Raw genomic sequence first — 17414 nt, forward strand, 5'->3', positions numbered from 1 at the left:
AAGTAAACACAAATGCATTACTCATCAGAGTTCTTATAATAAATAGACTTTAATCGTATTATCCCAGGGGAAATCATGTAGTGAAGAGCCTGACATCTTCATTGACTTTTTTAAAAGGTTTTCATTTTGTTAGGTCCCTACGGTAAGGTCTCAATTACAAAAGGAATTCATGGGTGTTATGAAAAATCAAATAACACAAATGAATGGGTGTTATTTGTCATTTGAGATATTTTCTCAATATGCAAGGTATTGATTGCACTCTCTTCATGCCAAAAACAAAAATGAAAAAGAAAATAGAAAATAAAACAATTTTTACCCAGAAACTAGTTAGCAAAGATATTGTATAACTTTTCACAGAACCTTTAAATAATGTGTGTGTAATGAGTGAATTTTGTTGGGTTTTATTGGTTAACTTTCAAACGAAATAATGTGTATATTGTAATTTCGTTTCAGTATAATATTTTCATAGCTGGAGATTAGGCAGCATATTTTGTCAAAAGGAGTCTCAAATAGATTTTAAACCATCACGTAATTATTTTGTACCCACCATATATGATTAATAATCTACACATGCTGATAAAAACACATCTCACATTTCCTCTCAATACAGTTTTAAAGTGCATTCTTCATCATTGCTCTCCACACCTGTCAGGCAGTCACGCTGTTTATAGTCAGATCTCTCATTGTCCAGCTGCTTTAGAAATCACCGCAGTATATAAATCTTCCAAAGTGTTTTTTTTTTTTTTTTTCAAATTTGTATCCATGCTGTGTGTCTTTGTTCTCTTCATCAAAATACACAACCTCTGCAGGAACCCATATTGGACTGATGGAAATTAATGCCCACAGAATTCCTGAGCTGTTTCAGTAGCATCCACAAAAGAAGTCCCATCAGCACCAGCAGGACTATGAAGAGCCCCACATACACAGTTAGGTTCCAGCCCCATCCTACTGCAAGAGGCAAGGAGGTGGACGACACCAGGAACCTCCTCGGGGAGGGCATCAGCAATTCTTTAGACAATTCCCTTTTGAGGCAGATTGGTATAATATAGTTGTCCTGATGTATAAGATTTATCCATGACAGGTGTCCTGACTTTTCACTAAATATTTATTTATAATCCACGAGGAACGCTGGTGTGTCTGTTTGGTGCTTTACAAAATTAAACTGATGCTTGAAGTCCTCTCTACAGCTGCACACCCAACTGTTGTTGAGTTCTTTCCACGCCCCTTTAATTACACATCTATGTTGCCCACACTGTGAGGACCAGCCAATGGTCCCAATGAGGAAAATGGCTTAATAAACCAACTAAATTATATCTTAATGAAATTCTAAAAAAGCAGAAAGGTTTGTGTATGGGTTAGGTTTAGAGGTAAGGGTACGATTACGAAAATGTAAATATAATTAGCTCAATATAAAAACAAATTTAGTTAATTAAAAAAAGAGAGAGTGAAACAAAAACTGTGTGTGTGTGTGTGCACCCTGTCCTGGTTTAGCTGAAAAGTGTCCAAAACCATTTGTTTGCACAATTTTGTTCTTTAGAGGTGAAATCATCTCTGTACAAATGTACAAACTTAACATGTGTGCACACCAAGGTTGCCAAACCACTCCGTCCTGGGTGTCATGACTAACACTCCTGGAGTTGTGAATACAGGGTGTGCTGAGTGACTCCAGCCAGGTTTCCTGAGCAACCAAATTGGTCCGGTTGCTAGGGAGGGTAGAGTAACATGGGGTAACCTCCTTGTGGTCGCAATTAGTGGTTCTCACTCTCAATGGGGCACATGGATCCCAGAGAGTAGCATGAGTCTCCACATGCTTTGAGTCTCCAATGTGTCATGCACAATGAGCCACGTAATCAAATGCGTGGATTGACTGTATCAGAAGCAGAGGCAACTGAGACTTGTCCTCTGCCACTGGATTGAGTTTAGTAACCGGGTCATCAAGAGGACCTAGTAAGTAGTGTGAACTGGTCATTACACATTGGCAGAAAAATGGGGATAATAAAAAAAAGATTTAAAAAAAAAAAAAAAAAAAAAAGGTGCTGATGTTTCAAGATGTTTATCTCTTTTAGAACTGAGAAATGTCAAACAAATCTTGTGGTGTTCTGCTCGCGCTACTTTCCAGTCGCAAAGAAAAATGAGAACAAATGTGTCCCCTGAGGTGCAGATGCAATCTTTTTATTTATTTATTTTTTATTAAAATATAACGTTACAACTGAGCAAGGAGCGAATATGTTACCATATAACCACCCCGTCAAACTCTTCACAACTGAGAAGGTTGATGTACTTCTCCACTGACCAATAATATATATTGACCGAAAGTAACAGGCGTAGAGCTAAAGTTATCAAATGTATTATGTGAAATATTTATTTTAAAGCTTGAACTGAGCATCAAAACTGACTGTTCATCCAAACAGACGATATAACTCATCATTTACGAGCGCTCCTCGTTGCTGTGCGACTTCAAATTAACGCGAGATTGACGAGAGAGGGATCCTAGACACGAGCCTGCGCCGTGATCTAAATCTCATTTTCAGTGTTTTGAATGAACCTCGTTACGTCCACTGTTACCATGGTTACCGGGATGGTTTGGGTATGCTGACAAACATGGCGCTGCAGAAAAAAACGCGTTAGCTGCAAACGTAACCTATTTTGCTGCTGTTGTACTTATCGATTTATTATATTTTCCGATAATCGAAACATACGCTTTGGATAAATGTCTGTGAATAGTTGGCATATGTTTTGTTACATATTAACATCTTAACGCCTCGCGAATCATTTTGTAAAAAGGAGAAAACAGCTAACGTTAGCCAGTTCATCTGTTGGAGAATCAACCACTAACTAACTAATCCTCGGGATAATCCAGTCTGTTGTGACGACAAACAGGGACCACTGTGCTATATGTCGATCGGAACGGTTTGAAATATAGTTCCGTGTCGTTGAAAGGAAGTAAAATCGTGGGTATGAATTACAGAAAGCTTTATTATTGGAACATCTTCCAAAAGTAAAAATAGAAAGAACTGGCTATCAGTCATAATTCAATAGGAACTGTGGACAGATTATTCAAACGAGATGGAGTTAAATTTAAACCATGTGGATTATCTCCAGGTAAGACTTCAAAATGGTACACTTATTGTGATTTACAGTGATTGCAAATCTGGTTGAAATGGCCACTTGGTCATTTATTGGTCTATTTCTTGAATTCACACTGGTAATGCCTGTTTCTGGGTGTTTCACTGACATTTAGGACGTTTATGAGTGTCATCGGTGGTTACATCTTTAGAAGGAATAATAAACCATGTTTGTTTTCTCAGGTCGGAGTGACATCTCAAAAAACCATGAAACTCCTCCCTTCTGTGGGCCGGAAAGCAACTCAAAAGGTATTTCTGCATCCTTTTTAATGGAATATTCTGTGTTCAGTGCAATCAACATGCTTGTGACATGTGACATGCTGTCAGTTACAATAAAAATGTGCTGACAGTTATGCAAAAATATTTATGACATTACCTTTACAAAACATAAGAGTACAGTGGTTGGCCCGTAGACTTCCATTATTAGTGCACTTCTGCTAATAAAATCAACAGCATGTCATAGATGCAGTACATAGAGCTTAATTTGAATATACTATTATTTATTTTTTGAATTGACATATTTTACTATAAAATATATATTTTTTTGTATTCGTTGTTTTAAGGGAGTAATTTTAAAGTAATAGTTCACCCAAAAATGAAAACTCTCATTTACTCACTGACTTTATTTCTTATTTCTTATGCTAAACACAAACAAAGATTTTAGGAAGAATATTTAAGCTCTGTTGGTCCATACAATGCAAGTGAATGGTGATCAGAACTTTTAAGCTCCAAAAAGCATATAAAGGCAGCATAAAAGTAATCAATAAGACTCCAGTAGTAAAATCCAGGTCTTCAGAAGTGATATGATAGGTGTGGGTGAGAAACAGATCAATATTTAAGTCCTTTTTTTACTATACATTTTCATCACTGCCCAGTAGGTGGCCTTATGCACAAAGAATACAAATTGCCAAAAACCAAAGAAGAAAGTGAAAGTGAAGATTTATAGTATAAAAAAAAAAAAAAAGAACTTAAATATTGATCTGTTTATCACCAAAACATATCATATTGCTTCTGAAGATGTAACTTTAACCACTGGATTACTTTCATGATGCCTTTAGTATGTGATTTTTGGAACTTCAATGTTTTGGGCACCATTCACTTACATTGTATGGAAATACAGAGCTGAAATATTCTTTATAAAATCTTTGTTTGTGTTTAGCAGAACAGAATAATTCATACACATTAGAGGTAGATGATACATCGGTTTTAATGATTAATCTGTGCCGATAGTTACTTTTTGGAACTATCGGATATCTTATATTTGTGCAATTGTTGCTGATATTTTTTTCCATCCTTTTGTATTTTCAAAATAAGAGACCCTGCTGTGTTTCTGGCTTGTTTATACATACAAATCTGACGTTATGCATTAAATCTTAATTTTTTTCTCATTATTATTGGGATTTTGTTAATTTTGTACTATTTTTCTGTGCCACAATAGTAAGAAAAGATTTTTCTACATTTTACTTTCTATAAAATATAGCAGCCTGATTGCTTGAGGAAAGAAACTGTTGTTGCGTCTAGAGGTTTTAGGCGGTCATTTTCTCTTTTCAGGTGGCTGTTGCGGATCACAATGGTGTCGTGACCTGTTTTGGGATGAAAAAAGGGGAGGCTGTGGTATGTATCTAAAGTGACTCATGTTCAAATGTATACTGATGTCAACAAACAATATCATTTTTGCAAATGAAGGTTAAATGTTTGTCTTTTTTGTCAGCCTGTGTTCAAATCGCTCCCAGGACCAAAGATCTCCAGACTTGAGCTTGGAGGGGCTTTTGGTACCCCACAGGAAAAGATCTTTGTGTGCTCTGGCTCTGAAGTGAGGGGATACACTAAAAAGGGCAAACAGTTCCTTACCTTTGAGGCCAACTTAACAGAGAGCATTAATGCCATGTGAGATCTTGCTTCTTGTTTTTTAGGCTCCCTCAAGCCTGTGTATTGTATAGAACTGATTATCATTTTGAATGCTTCTTTCCATAGGCATGTTTCAGGGGCAGATTTGTTTGTGTGTGCCAGTTATATTTATAACCATTACTGTGACTGCAAGGATCAGGACTATTACCTGTCAGGAGACAAGATCAATGATGTCCTGCGTTTACCTGTGGAGACAGTGGGCTGCACTGTGCCCATCCTGGCCTGCCAGGACAGGGTACTTCGAGTACTACAGGTAATCAGACCTTATATCCACTATTTTAGTAACAATCAGGAATTAATGAAGCAGCTCTCTCTGTATATCAGTGTATGCTTTTCCATATCTGCCGCCCTTTGTCTGTATTTTGTTTCACACTTATAATTTAGTAATAGCAGTAAAAGAAAACTCACTGTGGTTTAATTATCAGTCATTCTTCACTCTGTTCTCCATCAGGGATCTGATCTTCTGTATGATGTAGAAGTTCCTGGGCCTCCAACTGTTCTTGAACTTCACAACAGAGATGGAGGTACAGTTTGTGCTACATTCTGTGACGTCTTTATGAGCAGCCATCTATCATTTTTCTTTTCTTTAAAAGGCAAGGCATGCTTCGGTTAAGTCTAAAAATGTGCTCGTGCATGATATCTTGGTCCACAGGAAAGGGTGGTGAGGAGGTTCTGTATGGAACAGCTGATGGGAAACTCGGTCTTGTGCAAATAACTAAATCTGGACCAGTCACAAGTTGGGAACTGGATAATGAGAAGAAAAAAGGAGGTAGGAATTGGTTAGGGTAGGAAGCTTATAACATATTAACATATTAAACATTCTCGTCATTATAAAAAAAAAAAAGTAGCTATTTGTTCATTGTAGTACACACTTATGCCTGTTTCACACCACATGTCAAAGCTGTGTGTGTATGCGTAACTGCAACGTAACTACAGCAGCAAGTTCGTAATGAGCTTACAGACTAACCATGCTTTTTGCTGCGTGGCAAAAAGTGATTTCTGTGTTACTGTTTCAAATATTTATTTTAGTAACGGCCATAAATTATATGATTACCTGGAGTTGGTCATTGAGAGTTATTACAAACTTGATCACTGTGAAATGTAGTTTACATGAGGAGAGGGATCACATTACATGCAAATGGTGATTCTTCTTAACGGAAGGCAACAAAAACCCCAAATGGTATCTGTCAAGTCCTTAAATCGTCTGGATTTATTTGGTTTTAATGAACAGAAAGTGGGTTTGTGTACATGTGTACAGTATGTTGCATGTGGAACTTGCATCAAGCCCAACAAATGTCTTGTTTCAAACAAGTTCAAACACTGGTTTAGCTAATGTTATGACTGGTCAAGCCACTCAAACAAACTTTTGTTAGCAATAGTTTGGTCCTGCTAGCATTGCAGACAATACACATTTCACCTTCAATTAAAAAAAAACATACAAACCAATTGTGGTCATGCTAGCTTGTGTTTGTCTTTTGATCTTTTAAAGGAGTGCTTTGCATTGATACATTTGACATTGTTGGTGATGGTGTGAAGGACATCCTGGTGGGAAGAGATGATGGGACTGTGGAGGTCTACGGGTTGGACGGCTCAAATGAGCCAACACTGCGCTTTGAGCATGTGAGTTTTGCATATCAATTATAAGAGTTACAATGAGCTATAAGACTGTTTCACTGCACACTCACACATTGTTTCTTTGAGCTTCTCCAAGAAAGGCCTAACTCACATAAAATTTCACAACACTAGAGTTGGAATAGATCATTTTTGTCTTTTTGTGTTTACAAAGGTTTTGTCTGAGAGTGTCACATCGATTCAGGGTGGCTGCATTGGAAAAGAGATGCATGATGAAGTTCTTACAACAACATACACAGGTTAGCCATTGCTTTTAAATGAAATCATTTTAGTTTAACAAAAGTTATTTTACTGTTTTACAGTGTTCATTTTTACACAGTTTTTGTGTTTTATGAATGTTAAATGAACGTTACAATTATATAGCACTTTTCTGACTCTACACTCAAAGCTGTTTACATGGGGGATTCCCTCTTTAGCCATTGTTTGGTTTTTGACGAAAATATTCTTTATAATTAGTCAATATTTCATCATGTAATTTACTAAAATGGCTAATCATTTATATTTAATTATGGAAAGTTTGGCATGACCTCTGTGGAAGTGACCATTTCCCAATCATTGTAACAATCAAAGGAAGAGAGGAAGAAATTAATTTACAAAGATGGCAAATTAAGAAAGCACATTTGTATCGGTTTCAAACACTCTATTATGAGAGACTTGCAGAATTTCACTAAAACACTATATCTATAGCTAATGATACAGTCCCAAGAACATCTTTAAATAGAAACCATAGAAGACTTCATGGTTTGATGATACATGTAAAGAAACTATTAAAGAGAGGAAAAAAGCTGAAATAATTTTCTTTAGACATTCATCAACTAAAAAACTCAAACTATAGATGAGTAGAGCATGAGCAAGAAGAATTATAAATGAAGTAGAGCTGGAGAAGATTTGTTTCCAGTATGACAACAAGTACTCCATCAAACCAAATATGGAACCTGATACGGAAAATGAATGAAGGGAAAAAACAATGATCCTCACACACATCAAACAGCATGATACACTCTTGACTTCAAAACAAGAAATTGCAAACCTTCTAGCAAAAACTTTCGAAAACAATTCATCTATTGAGAACTGGCTTCCTGCTTTTCGAACCTTTCATGCTCAACAAGAAAAAGAAAAGATTAACTTTGGCTCTAGAAATACAGAGCCATACAACCAACATGTTTCTATGGATGAACTACAGCGAGCCATTAAAAAATCCCATAACACAGCTGTTGAACTGGATAAAATTCACTTCCAATTTTTAAAGAATCTACCCCACCTTTTTCTGGAAATGCTTCTTAGAATTTTTTACTCCATCTGGACATTGGGAAAAATTCCATCTGCTTGGCATGAAGCAGAAATAATACCTATTCCAAAGCCAGGAAAAGACCATAATGATCCCATAAATTATGGCCCTATAGAATTAACCAGTTGCTAATGCAAAACAAAAGAGAGGATGGTTTTGAAAAGGTTTTTAACCAAGTGAATCCAAATTTAGTTTTAAGGTTTTTAGAAAAAATTAATCTTAAATAACTTATTTAGTTCTATTCTTGAGTAACTACACCTGGCACTCACCAAGAATACAGCCATAGAAGCTGGAATGGTATAAAAGAAAAAAGAATTTGCATGTTGTGTATATAGTTATTAATCTTATATTATCCTGATTATCATATAAAGAGTATTAGTTAAAGTGAGGTAATCAACCCATTTTAAAGCTGGTCATTTTGCCAATGTTCAGGGCATTCAAGTCATGCAGCTCAAGCAGGGAAATCCCCAACACTGTATTAATCCATATCTAATATCATCTTCTATTAACAGATGCATCTCTAGAGGTTTCTTCTTCTGTTAACTGACCTTATTTACAGCAGCACCATTTTTGATGTGAATGACAACAAGGCTAGAAAGGGATAGACGTACAGTCTCTTCAGTGGATTGTACTGATGGCGCTACTGTTAATAAGGTCTATATACAGTACTGTGTCTTAAAGTCTTAGGCAAATAATATTTTTCACAAAAACATTTGTCTTTACATGGTTATTTTTCATCTTCCGCTTTAGTGTGTTAATAGAAAATATAGATTTAAGATTCCCAAGCATTTCTTTTGCAAATAGAATAAAATAGAAGAACACAGAGCCCTGCAGCAGATGCATGGGCCCCCAAAGAGCCCCCCACAGACAGTCTGGGATTACAAGAAGAGACAGAAGCAATTAAGACAGACTATCAGATAGAAGAACTGTGGTGAATTATCCAAGAAGCTTGAAACATCCTCTCTGCCAAAAACCTTAAAAAACTGTGTCCAGGTGTACCTAGGAGAATTGGTGCTGTTTTGATGACAATGGTGGTCACACAAAATATAAATTTTGCTTTTTTATTTTTACTGCACTTTGTACAACGTTAATTGAGCAATCAAAACTATTTATGGCATTACTTTAAAATATTTTCACTATACAACATTTTTCACAAGTGCCTAAAACTTTTGCACAGTTCTGTATATCTTGCACTGTTACTGTCTTGCCATAATGTTTTCGTCAACAGTATGCTTTAATAAAATCACTTAATTATCATTATGATGTGTCTTTTTCGTCTTGTTATCATTGACAAAATCAAAAACACCTTAGTCAATGAACAATTTCAGTGGTTTCATTGACGAGATTAACAACTCCGTTTTATTTTTTTCAGTTTACTGTAATTTATATGTGGTCATGTAATTTGTATCCAGGATGGGTGTCAGGTCTCACCACAGAGCCTCAACAGATGGTAGCAGGCCCAGGGGAAGAGATCAAGATGAGCCGGGAGACTCAGGGAAAGGTGGCTGCACTCAGGTACTGCCCATCCAGTTGTTTCTTGGCAGTTTTCTTCTGTTGCTTTATTTCTGGTCTTCTATATTATTCATCAAATACATAATTAGTGTTAAAAATACAAAGACATCTGTTTACCAAACTGCCATAGATTTGGAAAAACCCTCTGAACTGAATTCACATTCTGTATGAACTGTTTAAAGAACTGTTAAAATCCAACCTTAAAGAACCAATATTGACGTAGTCACCATATTCGTTTTGTGCGTGGAATGTGATTTAAAAAAAATTGTGAACCAGTTCTTTAACATGACTTTGTTAAAGGCCTTATTCTTTTCAAATTGTCAAGCATGATTTGCTCATTCGTGTGTGTTTTAGGGCTGAGTTGGAGCAGTTGCAGGTGAAGGTTTTGCAGGGCAGAGAAAAATACCAGCAGAGCTCTCAGTCAAGCACAGCTGTGTCTGCTGTACCAGTCTTTAGCATCAATGACAAGTTCACATTGTGCCAGGATGATGCCAGCTACAGCCTCACACTAGAAGTGCAGACTGCCATTGACAACCTACTGCTACAGGTGAAAGCGATAGGCTGGTTCAGTTATGTTATTTTTACTTAAAGCACAGTTCCTACAGAATTAAACCTTTGATCTTCACTTATTCTGTTTAATTTCTAAATGTACTTTGTGGCAATGTCAGTATTGTGAGATGAAAGTTTCACTTACGTGTTTTTGTTCTCTGGCAGAGTGATGTTCCCATTGACCTGCTGGATGTTGATAAGAATTCAGCAGTTGTTAGTTTCAGTGAATGTGACTCAGAGGTAATGCATCTGGGTGCCATTATGTGTACCACATAATTAAAGGAATAGTTCACCCAAAATGAACATTCTGTCTTTACCTATTCACCCTCATTTTGTCCCAGATCTATAGCCTATACTATATTTTTTCCATAATCACAAAAGATGACATTTTGAAGAATCTTACACAGTTCATAATAACTACAGCTGTAAAAGTCTTAAAAGTACAAAATATAAAGTAGTTCACACTGTATAACTTGTGTTATATTCCAAGTCTTCTGAAATGCTTTGTCAGCTTTTAGCGAGGAACAGACCGAATTTTAAGTATTGCATTATATACTTGCATTTCTAACTGGCAGCTAAAAGTTTGGAATAATGTACAGATTTTGCTGTTTTGGAAGGAAATTGGTACTTTAATACACCAAAGGGGCCCAAAGTGGCATTTAACTGATCACAAAGTATAGTCAGGATATTACTGATGTAAAAATCAGCACCATCACTATTTGAAAAAAATCTAAATTGTGCTAAATTGATTATTTGATACTAGAAAATCACTTTCCATTATATCAAACACAGTTGAAAGCCATTTGGTTCATTAAATGAAGCTTAACATTGTCTTAGTGTTTGTTTTTGAGTTGCCACAATATGCAATAGACTGGCATGTCTTAAGGTCAATATTAGGTCATAAATGGCAAAAAAGAAACAGCTTTCTCTTGAAACTCGTCAGTCAATAATTGTTTTAAAGAATGAAGGCTAAACAATGCTTGAAATTGACAAAAAAAACTGAAGATTTCATACAAAGGTGTACACTACAGCCTTCAAAGACAAAGGAAAACTGGCTCTAACAAGGACAGAAAGAAATGTGGAAGGCCAGATGTACAACTAAACAAGAGGATAAGTACATCAGAGTCTCTAGATTGAGAAATAGACACCTCACATATCCTCAGCTGACAGCTTCATTGAATTCTACCCGCTCAACACCAGTTTCATTATATGCAAAGAAAAAGCCACTTTTGAATCAGAAACACAAAAAGAAAAGGTTAGATTGGACAAAGAAACACAGACATTGGACAACAGATAATTGGAAAAGAGTGTTTTGGATCTGAACCCCATTGAGCTTTTGTGGGATCAGCTAGACTGTCAGGTGATTGAGAAGTGCCTGACAAGACATCTATGACAAGTGCTACAGGAAGTGTGGGGTGAAATGTCATCTGAGTATCTGGACAAACTGACAGCTGGAATGACAAGGATCTGCAAAGCTGTCATTGCTGCATGTACTGGATTGTTTTTATGAGAACTCTTTGAAGTAGTTTAAGAAGTTCTGAACATTATTTAAAAAATGTAATAGTAATTGTTCATGTTATTATTGTCCTGACTACACATTGTCATCTGTTGAATGCCACTTTGGTGAATAAAAGTACCAATTTCTTTCCATAAAAGCAAAATCTTTACATTATTCCAAACTTTTGGCCACCACTGTATATTCACTGATAATCTTACCTTGTTTGACTATATTGAGATTATATTGGGGTTGAGAAAGATCTGCAGATTTTCTGTGAATAACAACCACCGTTTGACTTCTTGGAATATAGTGCACAAGTCATATTGACTTCTTTTTTGGTGTTTCTTTTTTTTTTTTTTTTGTATACAGCTGGGGTCACTGTGAACATTGGTCATTGTCAGGGTTGGGGAGTAACGAAATACATACATACAACGGGAATATGTATTTAAAATAGAAACTATAAGTAACTGTATTCCACTACAGTTACAATTTAAATCATTGGTAATTAGAATAGTTACATTCAAAAAGTATTTTGATTACTGAAGAGATTACTTTACATTTTATTGTAATTTGTTTCATTTAATATTTAGTCCTTTCAGATGGAAAACATTTATATATATAAATTATGCAATCCAAAGTCCATTTGAACAGCGGTGAAATGTGTTAAATTCACACGAGCAGACAGAGAAATAAGCTTGAAGTAAGTTGGAGCAGAAGAAATAGAAATAAAGCTTGTGTAAATTGTCAGCTTTACACTAAGATAAAATGCTATTTCTAGCCATTTTACATGCACTTGTTACCAGACACGATCATATTTATTTATCAAGAAAATTCACGTTAGATCATAATTTCTTTTTTCTAGTAAGACCTTTGATATTAGGGCAAAAATCATATTCTTGATAATAATTTTTGTATTGTTTTCCTGTAAAAATATCTAAAAATCCTTAAAACAAGATCAATTTGATTGATCTTGTTTTAGAAACAACACTGCATAAGATATTTAGGTTTTTCAGAGAATGTATTTTTAACAGGAGTATTTTGTCTCACTGTACTGGCAGAGTTTTTATAGTCAAAACAAGTGAAAAAAATCTTCCAGTGTAATCCAAAATATTTAGAATTCGTTACTGACCTTGAGTAATCTAACGGAATACGTCACAAATTACATTTTACATCATGTATTCTGCAATCTGTAGTGGAATACATTTAAAAAGTAACCCTCCCAACCCTGGTCATTGTTTGGAAAATAGCTCTGTAAAGATTCATCAAACATTAATATTCCTTTAAGCTAATCAGATCACATACTAAGTTTTCAAAAATGTTTTTCTTTGTTTACCTACCCCAACAGTCTAACGGGAATTTCCTCCTTGCCACCTACAGATGCCAAGCAAATACCACAAGGCTGGAACTGAAGGTGACTGAAATTATAAAAGATGCTGTAAGCAATTTTAGCTGTTCTTGAACTTCCACAAGACTGAACCATTGTTGTCAAACATAACAATATCAAAATAGCGCCCTCAGCTGACAACAGTTAGGAATTTGAATATGACATTAAACCTGAATATTTGGCTTTAACTACAATATGAGAACATGCAAAATGATTGACAGGTAGAAAGCAAATACTTCTGAAATGGCCAAATGTGTCTGTGGCCCGCGTTTGCTGTTTCACAGTCTAGTGATGAGACACCTCCGGACACACATTTCATTGATATCTTTCAGGGGGTAGAAAAATTTTCTGCATAACAATCTATAAACAAAATGGCTTGCTGCACCTTTAAGCAGGAAGTACCTCTGATTTTTATTTTGTGTGTGTGGGGTGTGGGGGTGGTTGGATTATTTCCCAATATATTAACCTATATTACAGATGGTTCATGAGCATTTGCCCTGATTTTTTCTTAGGTGAGGTCAATAGAAGGTCAGTATGGAACCCTTCAGGCTTACGTGACACCAAGACTTCAGCCCAAAACCTGCCAAGTTCGACAGTACCAGATCAAACCACTCTCACTCCACCAGAGAATACACACGATTGACCAGGAACGGTGAGTTAACTACGGTTATGTTTAACTCAAATCTGTTTAGGTTTATGTCTTCTGAACAGCACAAAAATATATCAAATTAGATTTTTAAAAGCCTGATCCAAACCACATTCGTAGGTGGTTTTTAAATAATCATATTAAAATCAGATTTTTGTTATTGCATCTCAGTCTGAATGGTCAGATTGGATTTAATGTGTTTTTTCATCATTTGTTGTGTGTGAGGGTTATGTCTGGTTTTGCATCACAGGGCACTTGAAATGGAAAACAATAATGATAGGCACGTTGTAGGATCGTTACAAACTGAATTTTCACCCAAAAATAAAAATCCTCATTATTTACTCACCCTCATGCCATCCTAAGTGTATGACTATTTCTCCTGCAGAATACAAAGATTTTTGAAGAATATCTCTGCCCTGCAGGTCCTTACAATGCAAGTGAATGGCTGCCCATAAAGGCAGCATAAAAATAATCCATTTGGCTCCAGTGGTTAAACCTATATCTTCAGAAGCCATATGATTCTGTAAATGTGGGTGTAAAACAGATCAATATGTCTTTTTTTCCCTATAAATTCTCCTCCCTGTCCAGTAGGTGGTGATATGCACAAAGAATGCAAATCATAAAAAACAAAAGAAGAAATTGAAACTTGAGATTGATAGTAAAAAAAGGACTTAAATTATGTTTATATTATATCTGTTTTCACTCTCACTTATATCACTTCTGAAGACATGGATTTAACCACTTGTCATATGGATTACTTTTATGTTGCCTTTACGTGCTTTTGGAGCTCCAAAAGTTTGGTCACCATTTACTTGCATCATAAGGACCTACAGAGCTGAAATATTATTAAAAAAATCTTTGATTGTTTTCTACAGAAGAAAGTCATACAAATCTGGGATGGAATGAGGGTGAGTAAATAATGAGAATTTTCATTTTTGTCTGAACCATCCTTTTAAAAAGTGAGTTCCCCACACTGGCCACAACACAATATGGTATGGAATGTCTCACACGAATACGGGTTGCTTGAGCAAGAGGACGGGAGTCCCCTTAAAGCATCCCGGGTTCCCTTTGAGCTCTTTTTCTGTTTCATTAAAGGAAGTTTCGCTGCTGGGTAAAATAGACGTGTTTTAGTAAATTTCTGGTAAATTTCTACCAAAATAAACCTGGAAAGTTGCAAACCCATTGCAGCAACAAACATTGCATATGCCACCTCTCTCGTTTTTGAAGCCAGTGTCTGTGATGAATGTGTTCATATTTGTATTCTGCCCTCATGGAGAACATAATCAATGGCAAAACATCCATTGCTAAACTCTCATGCAGGGTGAACACATGCAAGTTTGCATTGTTACTAATGTGGATGTGCTAGTTAATGCGACTGCAGTCAGATTTTCTCTACAGTGTGAATGAAGCCTTAGAGACACACTCCTGCTACATAAATGTTTGTGATTTTTTTTTTTTCTCTCTTCATGGCTAGGCCTATGAACACCTTGAAGCTAACGGGACAGTTCAGTTTTGCAGAGATCCATTCCTGGGTTGTGTTCTGTCTTCCTGAGGTCCCAGAGAAAACACCAGCAGGAGAAAGCATCACCTTTTATTTTCAAAATACTTTCTTGGGCACCCAGCTAGAAGCCACCTATTGGTGAGGCCTACCATTCACATTGGTCTTTGTGAACTTATTCTTTAAAAAACAATTATGACCGTTTATCTTTGTGTGCATTGCACCAAACAGTCAATGCAAACTCAAAAAAGATTTTGTTTAAACAGGACTGATTATGATTTGCCTTTATTGATTTAAAACATATTGATTTTACCAATTATAACAACTTTAAACAGTTGTTGTACAGTTTAAACAAGACAAATGTCCTATTTGGTAATTGCATATATTTCTTTCCACAAGAGGTTGTGTTTCAGTGATGATAATTTTTTTTTTCCCTTATTTTAATGGTTTCCAGTAAAGGTGAGGCAAACTTCTATTCAGATAACATTTCTACCATATCCATATTGAAGGATGTCTTGTCCAAAGAGGCAACTAAACGAAAAATCAATCTGAATATATCCTACGGTGAGTTCAAAGATGGAACAGTTTCATTAAGCATGCTTTCAATGGGCAGTAACACTGATGTGCTAAATGATATCTAGTCACACAATTAGAAACCCTCCTCTAGTGCAATCCCCTTTGATTATAAACTAGCCTCAAACTGAACAGAAATGGACCAAAAGCCTTCCATTTTGATCTCATGGGCTCTTAACCATGTTTAAACATGGCAACGTTTTATCAGATAGCTATGATCTCTTATGCATGTATCATGTGTGAGTATTGAGTGCTTGTTATGATTGTCGTTATGTTGACTTTAGATGTGAATGAAGACTCTGTGAGCCATACACTTCGGATGATTCATCCCAAGCTGGAGTATCAGCTGATTCTGGCCAAAAAGGTTCAGCTTATCGATGCTTTAAAGGTAAAACTTCAAAAAACACAGAGCAGACCTGATCAAAATAAAGCACACTTGATGTTTTCAGCCAACATGCTACTAAGTATGTGTGTCTGTGTGCAATCTGCAGGAGCTGCAGGTTCATGAAGGAAATGCAGATTTTCTGATCCCAGAATATCGCAGTATAATGGATGAGTCTGCTCAGCTCTTTGAAGAATATAAGAAACAACCTGCTCACTTAGAAAGATTGTATGGTAAGTGAACCTTAGATTCGTTTTGTAGAATTATTTACATGTCTTGCACACATAACCCTTGTATATTCTGATGAAATGACATATTTGGGTAAACAAAATATTGTTTTTTTTTACAGGTATGATCACTGATCTTTTCATCGACAAGTTCAAATTTAAAGGACAAAATGTGAAAACAAAAGTTTCACAGCTGCTTGCAATTTTGAACAACTACGAACTTGATTCCTTGATGGAATTTTTTAGTGAAGCTTAAAGGGAAAGTTCACCCAAAAATGAAAATTCTCTGATAATTTACTCAACCTCATGCCATCTCCAATGTGTTTGACTTACTTTCTTCTGATGAACACAAATAAAGATTTTAGGAAGAATATCTCATCTCTGTAGGTCCATACAATGCAAGTAAATGGTGACCAAACTTTGAAGCTCCAAAAATCACATAAAGGCAGCACAAAATTAATCCATATGACTCCAGTGATTAAATCCATGTCTTCTGAAGCGATTTAATACATTTTGTTTGAACAGACCAAAATATAACTCTTTTTTTATGATAAATCTTGACATCAGCAGTCTCCTTGCAGTCTCCTTGCAGATAATAATGTCAAGCTCCATTATACCTTCTAGCACCATCTAGCGTTTTGCACATGCAAGGAAGTTTAATTGAGCTTGAAATCATGATCGCCAAGGAGATATGGATTAAACCACTGGAGTCATGTGGATTACTTTTATGCTGTGTGTGTGTGTGTGTGTGTGTGTGTGTGTGTGTGTGTGTGTGTGTGTGTGTGTGTGTGTGTGTGTGTGTGTGTGTGTGTGTGTGTGTAGCTTTAAAGTTTTGGCCACCATTCACATGCATTGTATGGACCTACAGATTGTGTTCAGCAGAAGAACGAAAGTCGTAGACATCTGGGATGGCAAGAGTGTGAGTAAATGATGAAAGAATACATTTTTTGGTGGACTATTCCTTTAATAAACTATACACTTAAATCAGTTAGCCAATTGTAAGGAATGTGTTTTGTGAATATTGTTTTTGCAGTTTAAATATAGGGATTAAGCAGATGAGAATCTACCATTACAGATTCAAATGAAAATGTAATATATGACCATTTAAAAGCTGTGTGACTCCAAATGTTTATATATTTTTAGAACACTCATCCATTGTCTAGTTGCATTTCTACAAGAATAAAAAAAATTA

General features: G+C 35.9%; 1 protein-coding gene across 2 annotated transcripts; it reads left to right on the plus strand.

Moving 5' to 3' along the window:
• Positions 1 to 2581: 2581 nt before the first annotated feature.
• On the plus strand, positions 2582 to 17414 carry bbs7 (Bardet-Biedl syndrome 7). Of its 2 annotated transcripts, XM_052149937.1 has the most exons (19): positions 2582 to 3102; positions 3309 to 3374; positions 4677 to 4739; positions 4837 to 5012; positions 5100 to 5286; positions 5485 to 5557; positions 5686 to 5802; positions 6523 to 6653; positions 6820 to 6904; positions 9366 to 9468; positions 9820 to 10012; positions 10180 to 10254; positions 12858 to 12923; positions 13409 to 13548; positions 15017 to 15181; positions 15495 to 15604; positions 15898 to 16001; positions 16105 to 16228; positions 16345 to 17414. In XM_052149937.1, exons 1-19 carry the CDS (start codon positions 3067 to 3069, stop codon positions 16476 to 16478), a joined length of 2148 nt encoding a protein of 715 aa, XP_052005897.1. In that variant the 5' UTR covers positions 2582 to 3066; the 3' UTR covers positions 16479 to 17414. The 2 variants fall into 2 exon arrangements, with proteins under 2 accessions (XP_052005897.1, XP_052005898.1); XM_052149938.1 differs by lacking the exon at positions 10180 to 10254.

The sequence above is a fragment of the Xyrauchen texanus genome, chromosome 19 (assembly GCF_025860055.1).
Source record: "Xyrauchen texanus isolate HMW12.3.18 chromosome 19, RBS_HiC_50CHRs, whole genome shotgun sequence".
Taxonomy (NCBI): domain Eukaryota; kingdom Metazoa; phylum Chordata; class Actinopteri; order Cypriniformes; family Catostomidae; genus Xyrauchen; species Xyrauchen texanus.

Coding starts and splice junctions, on each gene's coding strand:
- bbs7 (XM_052149937.1), top strand. CDS start 3,067: ATGGAGTTAAATTTAAACCATGTGGATTATCTCCAG. Junction 3,375..4,676: donor GCCGGAAAGCAACTCAAAAG/GTATTTCTGCAT, acceptor TTCTCTTTTCAG/GTGGCTGTTGCGGATCACAA. Junction 5,558..5,685: donor ACTTCACAACAGAGATGGAG/GTACAGTTTGTG, acceptor CTTGGTCCACAG/GAAAGGGTGGTGAGGAGGTT.